At 29.7% G+C, this 16,295-nt stretch overlaps 1 protein-coding gene across 8 annotated transcripts in view; it reads left to right on the top strand.

Annotated features, from left to right (window-relative positions):
- The window catches only part of LOC100166866 (glutamate-gated chloride channel), a 48,095-nt gene extending 35,951 nt beyond the window's left edge, over window positions 1-12,144 (top strand). For 5 of the 8 annotated variants that reach the window (XM_029488689.1, XM_029488687.1, XM_029488688.1 and 2 more), the window contains one exon: window positions 11,381-12,144. In XM_029488689.1, coding sequence (XP_029344549.1) covers window positions 11,381-11,656 — 276 coding nt within the window. In that variant the 3' untranslated portion in view covers window positions 11,657-12,144. Of the gene's footprint in view, window positions 1-2,104; window positions 6,061-11,380 lie in introns of those variants that run through there. The other 3 variants (XM_029488692.1, XM_029488691.1, XM_029488690.1) reach the window with 2 other exon arrangements.
- The last annotated feature ends 4,151 nt before the right edge of the window (window positions 12,145-16,295 follow it).

Below are 16,295 nucleotides of genomic sequence, written 5' to 3' on the forward strand. Positions count from 1 at the left end.
AGTGAGATTAAAAAAAACTCTTAAAATACAATATTACTTAACACAATAATAATATAATAAGCTGTCGGTTGTTATAGTTCGAATTTAGAAACATATTGTAGTGCACTTATTGGGTTCTTTTTTTATTATTTATTTGCTCCCGAATCCAAATCCTCCTCACGACATTTTAAACTCTTAACATTTTCAAACTGTTTATTTATGCATTTACCGATGCTGCAGTATTTCGTCGTACCTGTAATCGTTTAATTTTATTCAAGTATAATTTGATTTTAGTTATTTGACTATATTATTATTAATTTGTTTACAAACGCATTATTCATTATTTATTTTCAAATGAAAAGCTGGGAATCAATGTTTGCATTATCCGCATGGTCTGCATCCTTTAGGTGAACAGTTTCTCGGGCGACATGGCACCGCCTCCTCTCGATACGTCGTAAATTTCAAGGAAATTTTTAATTTTAAAAAATAAACTTGTCCGTACTCGATACGCGTATACTGGCACATGTTTTTGTAAGAAGAAAATAAAAAATAATGTACGAACCGACTGCAATATTTTCCGAATCATATTTTATCATATTTTCCATTACGACGAGAATCTGGACAGAGAGCGCGAATGTCGCACGGGAACTGTCCGTACACGGTTAATGCGAAAGCTTGGCACTAGCCCGAATGTTTTTTTTAAATTTTTTTTTTTTTAAATCAACCGTATCAATGACGAATACGTACTCTTATGTGCATTCGTATTGTATATTATTTAATGTATACATAGTTATATACAGTTTCGCACCCAGAAGGAAATTCGTGTATTTAATGTCCGAACCATCCAAGAAATTAGCATATAATTTCAAGTATATATTTTCAGGTCGAAATGATTTCCGACAATTTAAGGAAAACATTTTAATTACAACTAATTTTAAAATTCATCAATAATGCGAATTTAAATCAGACATTTTAATATTTGTTATTTGACTTCTACGCGGTGTAAAATTTAACAAATAAAACATGAAATCACTTTCTCGACAAAAAAAATTCCTGGGTGCGTGACTGGTACGTGGACATAACCCGTGTTTCCGCTAAAATCATACCCTTTCCTTTTCCGCCCGTCACTCGTTTCCACTAAACGAGATTACGACCAATTCCCTTCAGTATATTAATTGCACAATTCAAAAAAAAAAAATTGTTTAATACATAAAAAAATGTTATACACATAAATATAATATGTTATACAATTTGTATAGAGATTTTCCTTCAAACAATTGGATTTTGGTGCATATGCAATTTTGTGCATATTTCTGGTATTTGAATAGTTTTTACTCAGTAAGTCAGTTTTCAAGTCACAAAATTATATAACTATATACCTAGGTATTATAGTCGTGCCCTATAGCTGAAGTCATAGGGTTAATTTATTTATTTTTACGCATATAGACAATTGAAACACGACTGATATAGATAGGTAATTTGATGTTATTATTGTAATATGATATTATGTCATAAGCATGAATTGTATTATTATTACACTTATATTATATGACTTAAATTTAAATGTTTAAAAGCATAATTTAAATTCACCGTTTTTTTGTCATCATATCCAATTGTTTGAAGTTTGAGAAAGCTCGTTAGTATATTTTAGTACTTTGGAAGTATGAACATTTTGTTTTTATACCGTTTGGTTGACAACAATGAGCACATTATAAATGTATAACCTATATCGCAGGAAAATGGAAATGTATACGATTCTAGCGGAATACGGTAACAAACAGTGACGTATATGGGGCATCCGTTAATACCAGCCACAATAATTTCTATTCTAATCTATTTCCCATTTTATTTGGAAGCTTTCAAAAATCACAAAAAAACGATTAGCGATAGCGTAATATTCTGATTTATCAGAACGTCGCCTGTATACGTTACTCGGTTTTTGGAATTTTTTTTTTTAAGCTTTTTTTGTTCTCCGCGAGGAGAAAGATTTGCTAAAAAACAATTCCAAACCGTCCCCCCCCCCACGGCCTGCGCCCGTACAATAACGAGTGCACTAGGCCCGTCGTCGTCGTAATAACGACGTTTAACGACTGTCGCGGTGCGCGCGCGCCGTGTATTTCCGCAGAAGCCGCTGATGCGTCCCGAGCTGATGATGTCCCGGGACAAGATGAGCCAGATCATCCACCAGACGCCGCCGATGGAGAAGAACTCGTGCTGGAAGTCGTGGATGTCCAAGTTCCCCACCAGGTCCAAACGCATCGACGTAATATCCCGCATACTGTTCCCGATGGTGTTCGCCATGTTCAACATGTCCTACTGGTCCACGTACCTGTTCCGCGAGGGCGTGGACGAGGACAAGTAATTTGTCACGCCGAGTCACGGACCGTGGCCGCCGTCGTATTATTATTATATTATTTTAATTATTATTATTGTTGTCAACACGGCACATAACAACAATATTATTATTATAAAACGATAAGCGAGCTCGCGTTTTGTGTATTTGGATTTACGTTTCGCATCAAACGATTTCCATTTTGCAGTTCGTTTAGTCTTTTTGTTTATTTATCATTTGTCATCACTGTTGTTTTGTTTATTGGTTTTACGAGTATTTTTTCTGTTTCTTTTTTACATACGAATCTCTCTATACGTAGTCATTGTGTAGTGTAAATCTTCTCTCAACTTGAAGTGCATTTACTCGCATCAAATACAATTATTATGATTATTATTAATAGCAAACTCAACCAGATCTCCCGAAAACTATAATATGATAAATAAAACGTGTCCACTCCACATTATTATATTGATTGCCATCTCAATCGATATTTTGTAATTTTTTTCTACACTCCATGCTCAATTTTACCTTTAAACGAAACCATTTGATTCATTTGTTTACACACACACACACCTGACAGATACAAAGAGACAGGGTCCTTATACGAAATCTGTCGGGGAAATCTGTTCGCGTGTCCGACGCGCACGAATCGATTCCATCCAAATTTAATTTATCGAAAGATAAAGTCGAGTTTTCTCACATAATATTATAATATACAATGTTTATACCTCACAGAAACAAGCACAAAACTCCATCGGCGTTTTCCACGACCCGTCGAATTGCAACCACTGTCCGTTTCGCCAATCCCGTTCGAGTTGATTAATTACTTACTTATTTACAAACGCTCAATGTCGTTTTTTTTCTTCTGTTTTTCGTGTTTTTAGCCATGTTTACCACCATCACGTATCACCACAGCAAATAATTAAGTCCTTTTGCGCGTGCATCCCGAATCGAAACTATATTATAGTGTATGACACCTTTTCAAAATCATTCACATAATATTAATATAATATGAAGTGTACAAATAATAATTGTAAGTACTCCGCAGTTCAATGTTCGTTTTTCACTACATTAAAAACTTTGTTTGAGCATAATAATTGCTAATATTATATTCCGTTACGTTATGACAACGATATAGATATTAATATAGTCATTTTATAAAAACTAATACATGACTTACGGTAGATACGGTCTAGAAAGTCCATATATGATATCCGATATTAAACATCGTTTACGGATGTTAATTACTCATATGTTATGTGCATAATATATTACTATTATTGTCACCAAGACTGTATGATATTCATACGTGCAAAGGCCACTATAACGACATACCGTATGGTAAACAGGGTGAGATGGAAAGTTCTGACCCAAATCGCTGCCGGTTCGATGACTTTAAAACTCAATTAATGCTTTTGTATAATAGTCGTTAAGCTGATCATTATTGCATTTGACCGTTAACTTAATACCATGCGTATATAGATATACCAGAACTGGAAAATATAAGTGTCTTAAACAAAAAAAAATACGTCAAATATTATTTTCCTTTAATTATATGTCCCGTTGTAAAATAAATTGTGTTTTAAAACTGTTCCATTTTTTCCCGACCTTTCAAACTTTTTGTAAAATTTATGACGTATTTTCCTCTACTTGTATAAATCAAATTAAATCATTTTATCATGAGATTGCAAGAAAAAGTTATTCCATTTTATTTTGTAATTCCACTAAAATGTTCAAGTTATTTGAAACGATTAACAATTAATTAATTCTTGTTTTTCTTTTATATATACAACAAACTCAGTTGACGAAATCAAAGATAAACAAATAACAACTAACTGTCGTCTTTTTCCGTCCACCATTAATTTATGTCCAGTTACACAATCGCATCTTTATGGTCTAATGGTCACGGTTAAGCTATTTTAGAAAATAGAAACCTACACGTCGTTTACTTATATATTTATATATAAGACATGCGCAAGAATAGGACAGACGTCATACGATACACCAGCTACATCTAATTCATCTCACGTTGTCTTATCACGCGTAGCCCATTAAGTCGGATTAAAACTTTTCACATCCCCTGGCATAGTACGCTGTACCGTTTAGTCTAATACAATACGAACACATCCGCCCCCGACCGAAGGTGTACACTCGATAGGGAAATTTAAATTTAAATTTAAGGTATATATATTATATTATATTACATACGATTTGTATAATTTTTAACGATAAGATAATATTATTAATTTGTGTTGTTTGACACATATATTACGCTATATCATAATGTATAATGTAAATATTATTTAAGTTGCCAGAAAATAATGCTTAAATGTGATTTTTTTTTTTTATAAATATCAGTAACTGGTCCACGAGTACACATTGGGTGTAACGTGGACCACTAAGCTGAACTTCAGCATACGATTGATTTAAAATAAATTTTCATTTTCCAATAATTGAAATCAGTGACCACTAAATGATAATAATATATTGTATTTAATATTGAGTATTATATCATATTATAATAACTTATATTACTGTAAACAAGAAAAGAACCAAAAGTCTGACATCTTACTTTGACTGTTATTCTTCGTTTCGATAATATTTGAAATTATTTTCATTTCTATGATCTATAATGACTATATTATGTAATGTTATGTACACAAATTAAAATCTGAAACGAATATTTAGAAAAACTTATAGTAATGTATAGACCATCAAGTAATCTGATTAATATCTCACAAAAGGGCAACTTTTCAAATACTATACGTTAACAATATTACAGTTTATAAAATGTCCATTAAAACCACTTTTATGATTATTGTCTGTACAGCTCCAATAATAAAATATAAAGGTAGTCATTGATACGTCATGTTCAAACAAAAGTATCCGATACATGATACCCCAAACTAACCGAAAATTTGTTTAGTGTCGTCTTAATTAGTATTTGGCGTATTGCATATATAGGTACTTTATAAATACTTCAAACGTCAATTTATTGTTTACGTGCGTATCTAACTGACGTTTCCACTCCCCTATACTAACCTTTTATGTTCATGTACCTACCTATAATATATTATAGAATTTATCTTTTCGGTAGGAACTATCGTTGCCAAATTTCAACACCTGATGCAGATGTAGGTAAACGAACGGAAAAAAAGTTTTTTTATTGAATTTTAAATTTTAGAACCTCATTATTGAATCATTACAATATAGGTTCTCGTGCTCCATTCATTATGTACCTAGTCATAGGCGCCATTAGTCGTAAATACAATTTAAAAATAAAATAATAAATATAAAATCTTCGTGATGGAAAATTCCACGTGATGTGTGAGCACCATACACGGAAAATATTTTTGCACAATGTAAATTAATCTAAAGTTAAGTTTTTAAGTGATAGGTGTCAGTGATTCTTAAAAGTAAAAAAAACCGTCATTTGATCCTACTGCCGAGATACTTCATGGTTTTAAAATCACGTATTAGAGTGATCGTGCAGGCTAATCGATTGCTAATTAATTGACAGAATTATAAACGATTAGTGTACTTATAGTAAGTTTGTTTCAAATACTTGTGTTTTTTTTTTTATATATAAATTGGATTTATTATTTGTTATAAATTTTAGCAGAGTTAGGTACGTTATTGTGGTTAAGATTTCTGAAAGAAATTGATGAAATCTGGCTAGAGTGTAAAAATCAAAATCATTTTATTATAAAAACGCATTTTTTACGGTTTAGTAATGGTGCTTTCTATAATTGAGTCAAAGCGTAAAATGTTTTTTTAACATTGTTAAGTACTAATGATAAAAAAAAAAATAGGAAAGTAAATTTGAATGTAATAAAATATATAATAATATTAAATTTATTGTGTTATACAATAACAACTAACGATCATCACATTATTGTTGTCCAAAATAATATGTACATGTATAAATCGAAATCAATACCAATAATGTGTTGTTACTAGACGTACGAGTGATAACGAGTTTTAATATAATATATATATTATATTTATATGTGTTAGTGTATAAGGTTGTATAAGATTTTATTGAATTACAATTTTTAATATTATAGATGTTGAAAGAAATTCTCTTAAAAAATAAAATATGTGTAAAAAAAATTGAGAATTTATAATGGCTTTTATAATTATTTTGAATACCTATATATTATCAAAATGTACACTTCTGTTTTGGCATATTGTGGTTCTATAAAATACGTTTACCTACCCATGAAATTTTATTCAATATAAATCTTTTGAGTGATCTACATTTTGCACAATTGTAATAAACTAATAATAATGCATTTTGTAGGCACGTAGGTATTATTTTACATAATTTGTATTATTGTTAATGCATTAGTGGTCGTTAGCGTATTATCCGAAATTCCCAAACAATATAGGTAGATACCTAACTGAATATTATTATAAAGCTCAATATGTAATCATTTTTAACCGTGTTACTTTTACTAATTATAGGACCGTTTAAAATATTTGTGAAATGGCAGCTAACATATCAAAAATGCATACCTACTGTTTCATTTAAGCCATGTGTATATTTGCATTTGAATCTGAATACGATTATAAGATATAATGTTATCCTGTTTCATAAGAACTACTGTAGGATATTGAGTATGGTATAAAACAGAAAACAGAAAACTAAAATATAAGAATGTGTGAAACATAATAATGCATGATACAAAATTTAAGGAACATTAATAACAAAAAATATGGTTATAATTAAAAATTTCTAAAAAAATAACAATAATACTCATTTGAATCAACCTACACGTATGATAGGTACGGTTATAGAATAGGTAATATATGTTCGCTGGCAATACTTACAATGTTCTTACTCACAATTTAAAACCTAATAGACCATAATATTATTCTTGGGTGCATACATATACATATACAACTACATCAAAATATATCAAATAATTTTTAACTATACAGCCCAAATTATTTTATAAAGATTTCAAATTCTACAGTTAAATATTAAGATTAGGTACCCATAATGTATTACATTGTTTAATAGTATATATATTGTGCACACAGCCTGTCTAATTCTTCGTCCTTCATATAAATAATGATGTATTTCTACTTTTTTTTAAATATATCATAATTTTTTTATGTCGCGTATTCTTATCAGATTTTACCTACCTTGTATAATAATTTATAAAAAAAAATATTAAAATAATTATCACAAGTGTATCATAAACATAAATAATATACTATTATTACTTCTTTATAATGTAGTAATGACGTCTTTCTGCATTTTTTTTTATGTTAATTATAACAATACTAATTGTGAATAATAAATATATACTTCCATATGCTTACCTATTAAAGATGCGTTCACTAACAACACATAATACAAGTTCCGTAAAATGGAGTAACTTTGATAATGTTTTACTGTTTTATGACAATTTTACTTTTTATTTTATTGATAACTTCTGTAGTATTAACGATAAAACTCTTAAAATTAGATATTAGTTACAGCTTGTTATGATCAATATTTTAACGTTTTAATTTTTAAATTTCTGATGTGATCTTTTTAGATATCAATATTTTTAATATGCTATCAAAATTACACAACGTAGCGGACAACTTTGATACCTATATTTCTTAATACGATATCAAAGTTACACTATTTTATGAAAAAAAAATTAAACCATCATGGTACTCTGGTGAATAAAAATATATGGGTATCAAAGTTACCCCATTCTACGGTTAGGTTAGGTACACAGTTGAAAATAATTTACTATTTCTAAAAATGTACCTATATCTACCTAAAATGATTCCGTTATTTCTATATTAAATATCAGCCAAATAATAATTGCTATAATATTCGTTTTTATCTCGTATAAACGGAAGATTTTATCATTGTACATATTTATTGACATTTATTATTTATGGAAAAAAAACCGTGAATAATTTCCATGATCCAAAATTGCATTTTAGCTAGTCGTGGTGAGGTGGGTTAGGTAATTACTATAATTTATAGGTAATTACATCCAGAATTTTATACTTAACAATTATATTTAAATAAGACAAAAGTATATTTGTCACGGCTTTTTCTAATTGAAACAACAATTTTATAAAGTCATGAGTTTTCAAAAAATATTGTACACTACACAGAGATTAGAGACTATAATTTATTAATAATTATATAGTATATAATTACACCTAAAAAAATGCATGCAGGTTTGTAGGTGGTATATATTTTAATTAGATTATTTATGATTTCCAAGGTTAACTTTTTTATGATCCTCATTTTAATAGGTACCTACTTATACGTATAAAAACCAAAACATTTTCGTGAAAACTTCAGTTTGTATTTCCCAGTTTACACAGTAAGACACATTTTATTATTTTATCACCTGATAGCTACAAAAATAAAGCATGAAGAGAATCATCATTTTTTCTGTAAGTATAATATTCCTATGTATTTAAATAATAAAAACTTAAAAGTTTCGAGAAAAATATTACAGGCAGTGTAATAAATTTTGATACCAAACAGGAACAGTGCCACAAGGGGTTAATTTACATATAATAGAGTGTTTCTGATATAATATTATGTCTATATACAAACGTCAAATGAACGCTATAAAATCAAAACCAATACTAATATAGTATAGAAATAAAAATTGATTTTTGATCATATCACAATATTAAATTGTTATTAAAATACTTTTAACTAAAACTTTAAATATTTATGAAAAAAAAAATTAGTAATTTTAGATTAAAATCATCTATTACAAATATTATTTTTGAGGGTATGACATATTATCTGTTTAATATTTTATTATTATTTGACTTTGTAGGTATTGGACTTTCAAAATGAAAATAAATTTTTGTAAATTTAAATGATGTTTAAATTGTTTTGAGACAATAATTAGAAAAATCGATCTGTCTACCCTCAAAAATATTACTCTCTATCGTTTTTGTAATAGATGATTTTAATCTAAAATTACTCAAAAACATAAAAAAATAAATAATTCTGCACAAATGCGTTTTGTCTGCCAATGGGTCCGAGAGATAATAATATATAGTGCGCTGGTATCCTATTAATGATTAATTACGAGTACAAGTTTTACTAAATGAAAAAGTGATATTTTTGACAAACATAAATTCAGTTGTTCACATTTTTTTATGTATTCTTCATTTACTATCTATCTTACCTAACTTACAGTGGCACAACTAGGGCTGAAATGTTGGGGGGCTGTAGCCCCCACCTGATATTACACAAAAGTAACCAAAGGGGCGATGCCCCCCCACACCAACATATTTGTTAACTTAAAAAAATCAAAAAAATCATACAAACAAAATCAATTATTTATTTACTCAAGTATTTAATCATACCTTATTTTTTAATATTTATATTATATTTTTCAAACGTTAACAATCATTTTTTTTTTTCATAATACCTTTATATTATGTTTCCTTTATATTATGTTAAAAGTTTAAATAAATATAAAAAACTAGCTGAACCCGTGCACTTCGTTGCCCATTAAGTGTACCAACTATATGTGAGTCAAACTTTGTTCAATTCGTTATTTAATATTCGGTGTATGGCTTCAAAATTAATCTTAACTTTTCCGTTGCCCGGAATAAAAATTCTGATTCGTAGCTGTACATTATGAGATAGGCGGTAGATCGCGGACCCCGTGCTGTATGTACGTTAGTGTATGATTTAACTCTAAAGTATCAAAGTTATACCAAGTTTGTCGTATTCTACCTATGGTGGATTGATATAATCAATTAATACAAAATCCTAACAGTACTAAAATCAGATGAATAAACGCAAACGCAATAACGCATACAAAAAAATTCATTCAAATAGGTCTAACCATTTAGGAGGAGTTCAGTCACAAGTCACAACACACGTACAGTAGAATTATTGCGCTTAGCAACACATTCTGCGATTCATTTTTATATTATATGAAATCAACAAACATGCACGATTAACCAATAGCAACCAATATAATATAACGCCACTGTTGTATTTTTGACATACAGATTTGAGATTTCTTACCTTTCCGGTGGATTTTCCTAAAATTTTATTTCGTAAAAACCTTGGCAGTTACGAACACCTTAAAAAAAAATTGAGCCAAATCGGACCAGCCGTTCTCGATTGATGAATTGTTATACATTTTTGTCTCCATTTTTATATATATAGATTAAATAATTACATTTTTTTCCAAAAAAAAACAATAAGAAATACAGTTTAATTTTTAAAGATTTGTTAATATCTTAGGAAAGAATTGAATAATTTATTTTGAGGGGACTATTACAAGTTTTGCCCCCCCCCCCTTAGTTGCGCTTATGCCAATTTAAGTAATAATATTTCGTGCAGACTTTTATTAATTCAAACATCAAACTTAATATTTTACAATATACATTGATCTGTACTTAATTTAACAAATTCTAAACTCACGTAGATATTGAACGTGAGTTTTTATAAAACAATTGATTAAAATAAAAATAAAATGTACTCATGTATTTGTGGTCCATGTTAATAATGAAGCTTAGTGGGGACGTACTTGAATTTTAAATGCCGTTTTTTAATAATAATGTGAATACTGAATACATTATTCTGCAGCCTGCAGGCATACATGGGGAAATACAGTGGTAAAGTTATACTGCTTAGTACGACATAGAGACTATACGAGGTGAAGAGAGATGAGGTAAAGACGATATTATATCGTAATCATACTCAAAAAATATCTAAAATAATATATTTATTTATTTTGACGAGAAAAGGAAACCCCCGTTCAAACTAACTCCAATTTTTGACCAGAATCCTTTCTCGAGGTGGAAGATTGAAGTTTTTTTAAAATAGTATACAAAATGTTCTACTTTAAAAAAATAGAACATGGATACCTACATTGTAAGACCAATGCATTTATCGCTCGGCTCAGTAGCCAATTAGGGTTTCGGCGAGTTTCCTGTTCCTGCGTGTTTTTTGAACCGGCTAACGGATCTCTGTGGTCTGGTATACTGGATGTCTGGATCGATCGGGTTTTCATAGTTATTATAATTTAATATAATGATTATATTATTATATACCGTTTTCAGATAATTGTTGTACTTTTGGTCTTGCATCAAGTGTCTTGCACTCGTGACGACAAACAGGGCTACCGTTATGGATACCAGTCGTATCCAAGACCGTCACGACCATCGCCCGGTGGCAGGCAATTCGGCGAAAACTATGGGTGGGCGTACCATCGCGGCGAGGGTTACTGGTATCACCCAGAGTCCATGTGGAGGTGGCGTCCAAATAATGGGTGGAGGCAATACCCTCGGCGCAACAACAACAACCATAATTACAACAATAATTATAATTATCATTGAATATAATATACTGAGACCACGAGAGCCACTCTTTAGCCGGCGTCTATTTACCTATAAGCCTCATGGTCCCCACACAAAAAATTATATGCCTCGTGCTCCATATTATAATACATATATTTTTTTTTAATGTTTCTTTACATCTGAATCGTTTTTCTAACGCCATAAAACGGCTCTGAAGTATATTATTTATAAATCACCATTCTCCGGTAAACCTGCACTTGTGATGAACAATACATTTACCACAAAATATACGTATTTACAGTAATTTTAATACTAGGTATACATTTTGTTAGATTAATTTATACTTTATGGAATTATGTGAACCTTGTGGCAGTTAAAAATAAATAAAAATATATGTGAACAAATATTTTTAAAAAAATTCAATAAAGTACCTTAATAATGGTAAATAAATCGGTGTGGGTAATAATTTATCATTATAAAATAATTAATCTAGATTGTGCCAAATTATACTTATCCTAAATTCCTAAGTTGTATTCTATTATTATGATATTATATAATATATTATATATATATATATATATATATATTATATATGTATGACGTATCAAACTACCAATCTTTGTAGAAAAAACCTACTCCTAAAAATACTATTGACGCAACTCAACGTACATTATGAAAATAATGAAGTACTATACTACTATGCAACAAGTTTTGAATTATTCAAAAGAACTTCAAAAATAAAATAAAAATATTTTTAGATTTACTTTAAACTGTCATGCTTGTTATTACATAGTATTAATAGAAAAATAATTATCGACAAGGTAATATCTACGCAATATCGTATATAGTAAAGATGGGCCACTAAAACTTTACAAAGAGCCAGTTGACAATACTTAAAAGTCACGTGGGTTGAATTGTCTTTTAAATTACCTTTATTTTATTTACTCATACAAATTCTAATAATTAAACATTTTAAAATGCAGCGCTGACCTCCAGTAACTTAACTTAATACTAGCTTCAAAACGCTGCTAACGCGCAATAGCCCAAATGAAAATAACAAATTGTGCGAAGTGGACCAGGTAATTTTTTGAAATACATTTCGTGGACAAGATTGTATTATTTTTCTTCATGTATAAAATAATATGAAATTATTAGTAAACTATCGTCTATACTTTTATTCCGGCTCAGTGGCTATGTGATGCAGGTGGGTATCGAGTATCGACTTATTTTGAAATTTCTAATAATAAAACCATTTGATGTAATTTAATACACATGGTGAAATTAATAAGTTATTACTTATTACTTATTAGTTATTAGTCTTACAGTTGATATAGTATTATAATCGTTTATTATATTTATAAAAATAGTACAAGTTACCAGATAATTTAATTTTAAGCTTATTATCACAGTTATCCTTCGCAACATAACCACTCGTGGCGGTTTACCACTTTCCGGATTCTTACGGACAGTGGCGTGCCGAACTGACAAGCAGACTTGAGGCAAACTATACAATTTGATCCCCCTCCCCACCACCAACAGTTTTTTCACTATTTTTTTTTATTATTCAAAATAATAAATATTATTAAGTTTTTTTAGGTATAAGTTGCACATCTACACTAACACACCCACCCACCCACCCAAATTTCCCTTGAGGCAATTGCCTCAAAAAATGACTGTTCGGCACGCCACTGCTTACGGATATTATATTCTTGATATTACCTGTGTGGTAACTGGTAACAACGTATATAACAACGACACACGAGCGCCAAGCTTAGAGCAGTGGCGTCATTTGTGGTGGGAAGGGTGGGAATTTGCCATCCCCACCTTGTCATTATAATTTAGGGCCTTCATATAGTAGCTAATAGTTAATATATTTAGGTATCCCTTTACAAATGTATTAATTATTTAGTCATTGATATCTTTTAAAAAAATGGGTTATTTATGCATATATCTATTTACTTCTCGGTCTCCTCTTTGTGCGATATTCAGGGGCGTAATTAGGGGTGATAGATCCTCCCAAAACCCAAAACCTATTATTTTGTTTAGTATTCTTAAGTTATAATAAGACTTGAGAAGTTATTTTTATTTTCAACAATTCTGTTTTCTTTAAAGATCATAACACTGATATGCATTACATAAATATTGTTTTATATTAGTATCAAATTAAAAATTATTTTACTTGACCTGTCATGATACACAGTTTTTTTTTAAATGCCCTGGGGCTTTATTATTTAAACGACCCAAAGGTTTATAAATTAATTTATAAATATGTTTAACAATTATATATATTTTACATACTATAGATATAAATGATATATATTATACACGTTGATGAAGTCCAATGAAGTGGCTCCTGCCTTAATCTAAAATCTGTAACTAAGTCGTATGGTTTCAGACACTTAAGACGTCTGATGTCCTTAGAGTTATCTAATAATTGGATGGCCAATAGAGGTGATCTAGCCTCGTCTCGTGTTTTCGAGCAAACCTTTGGATTTCGTCTGCCTACGTAGGCAGCATCATATCACGGTGTTAATGATACACAGTGAGTTTAAAGTATTGTAATTTTAATAGTTGTTAAAGCGTAAAGAGTTTCACTTCAAATAGGTATGCGCACATAGTGCAGAAACTGATTTTTTTTACAAGCATTTGGAGTTTAAATGTTTACAACATTTATCAAAATCTCGAAATTTATCAATCATTGCAGTAATTAATAAATTATAAAATGTTCAATTTTTATAACTAAGGATTGAAAATGTAAAACAAAGATTTTCATAAACAATTTACACTGTAACCAAAGAATCTAAAAAATACATGAACACAGTTATTTTTTACAGACAATTTAAATGCAAATTTTAACGAGATTACGTGTTGAAACCAAGAATAACGATTTTAGTTATTTTGTTGTAATTTAAAATTAATATTCGTGAATATATGAAACTTTTAGAGTATATTATTATATTTTATACACACAATTACATTTTCAAATTTTGGCAAAAATGACTTTAACCTACTGTATTAGATATAGGCACTAATCCCTAATACTAAAATTAATTACTTTAATCACAATAATATCATATAAAAATATGCCTACCTATAGTAATATTATTGGCTAACAGACCTCCGCTTAGAATCGTTTTTCGTGTACAATGGTATTATATCATTGAATTCAAATTTAATACCATCCATTATAGTGACCCACTTGTAACCTACCGTACAGCAGAGTGACATCCACTTACCCGCTTTTTACTAATATTTTCAGTCCACCTAAGTCGTCAATATGTGAATATTATTAACTTAAATAATTGTACATACTTTAACAAAACGCGTGGTTTATGAATAAGTTATTCATATACAACATGCATAGGTATAACATATTAATATTATGTTATTTAGTGTTTACTAAAAAAAAATCTATTTCATGACTATTTTTTACCATCGCACATTGTTCGAAAGAAACAATGTATTACCGTGTTTTTTTCTTCTTTCCCAGGCCTTTTATGAATAGGAACCTTTTATAATTCTTAGTCGCGGAGTATAGTCACGGCCGCGCGTTGGTATAACCCCATTTTTTTCTAAATGTTAATTTACAATAGGTAATGAATATTAATACTTCTTATTCCATTAAAATGTACAGGAGGCTTAAAATTAAATATAAATAAATAAAATCGCCGGCGACATTTTACGTTTCGATTAACTTATAAGTTATAATAAACGATTATTTATTATAGGTAGGTACTTTATTATTATTTTTAAATAATTTTATAAAAAATATTTTCTATGTTTATTTCGAAGCATGACAGTTTTAAAAACACATTTTTCTTAGCTACGATAATTTTTAACTACATATTAATTATTGAAAACACGATATAATATTTCCATAATTGTAGCTGTTATCATCAGCTCCATTAATAATAATAATATTCATGATACACGTAAGCGTTTATAATATTCTAAATAGGTTATAGATAGATACAAATAAATAATACAATCTAAGTTCTAATTAAAAACTACTGTTGTTAAATGTTCCAATAGTATCTATACCTACAATTATATTCTGCAACTATGTATATTTCTAACAGTACCTACATCACGTCTGAGGTTAGGTCAGGTAACTACTAAAAAATTATCTATTAAAAAAACGAAAAAAATTACCTACAACGAAGATAATTAATTAAGTAAGTACAAATTATATTTTATTATTATCTTTGAAAACATGTTGTATTAAGCGTTTATTTATCAGCGTTTTATTCTGAAACACTGTCTTGTGCACACGTCCGGTTTTTTCAAACCACACACGATACACGTGCGTTTTTGCTGTGTGTCTGCACATGCGGCAGTCGCCGTCAACAATGGAGGCTTACCGAAAAAGACAAATTTTGCGTACTTGCAGGTTCATACACCCTGGTGGCATGGTGTATAATAAATTTTTATTTAAATATTATAATCATGGACTTATGGGAGAGCTTGACAAAAGTTTTCGACAAAAAAAACGAACGTGTGCACCGGCCACCGGGATTAAATAATTGAATTAGTAATTACTCAACATTCAGCAATTAAGGTCCTGAAGTTTGTACGTGATATTTCAGCGTGTGTGGTATCTGGGGCTAAGCATAATATTATATAGGTACTTGGGGATAATTGTGCAGATTGAATGGCTGGTGGGCGGGTGAGCTAATAT

The sequence above is a fragment of the Acyrthosiphon pisum genome, chromosome A1, assembly GCF_005508785.2.
Source record: "Acyrthosiphon pisum isolate AL4f chromosome A1, pea_aphid_22Mar2018_4r6ur, whole genome shotgun sequence".
NCBI lineage: Eukaryota > Metazoa > Arthropoda > Insecta > Hemiptera > Aphididae > Acyrthosiphon > Acyrthosiphon pisum.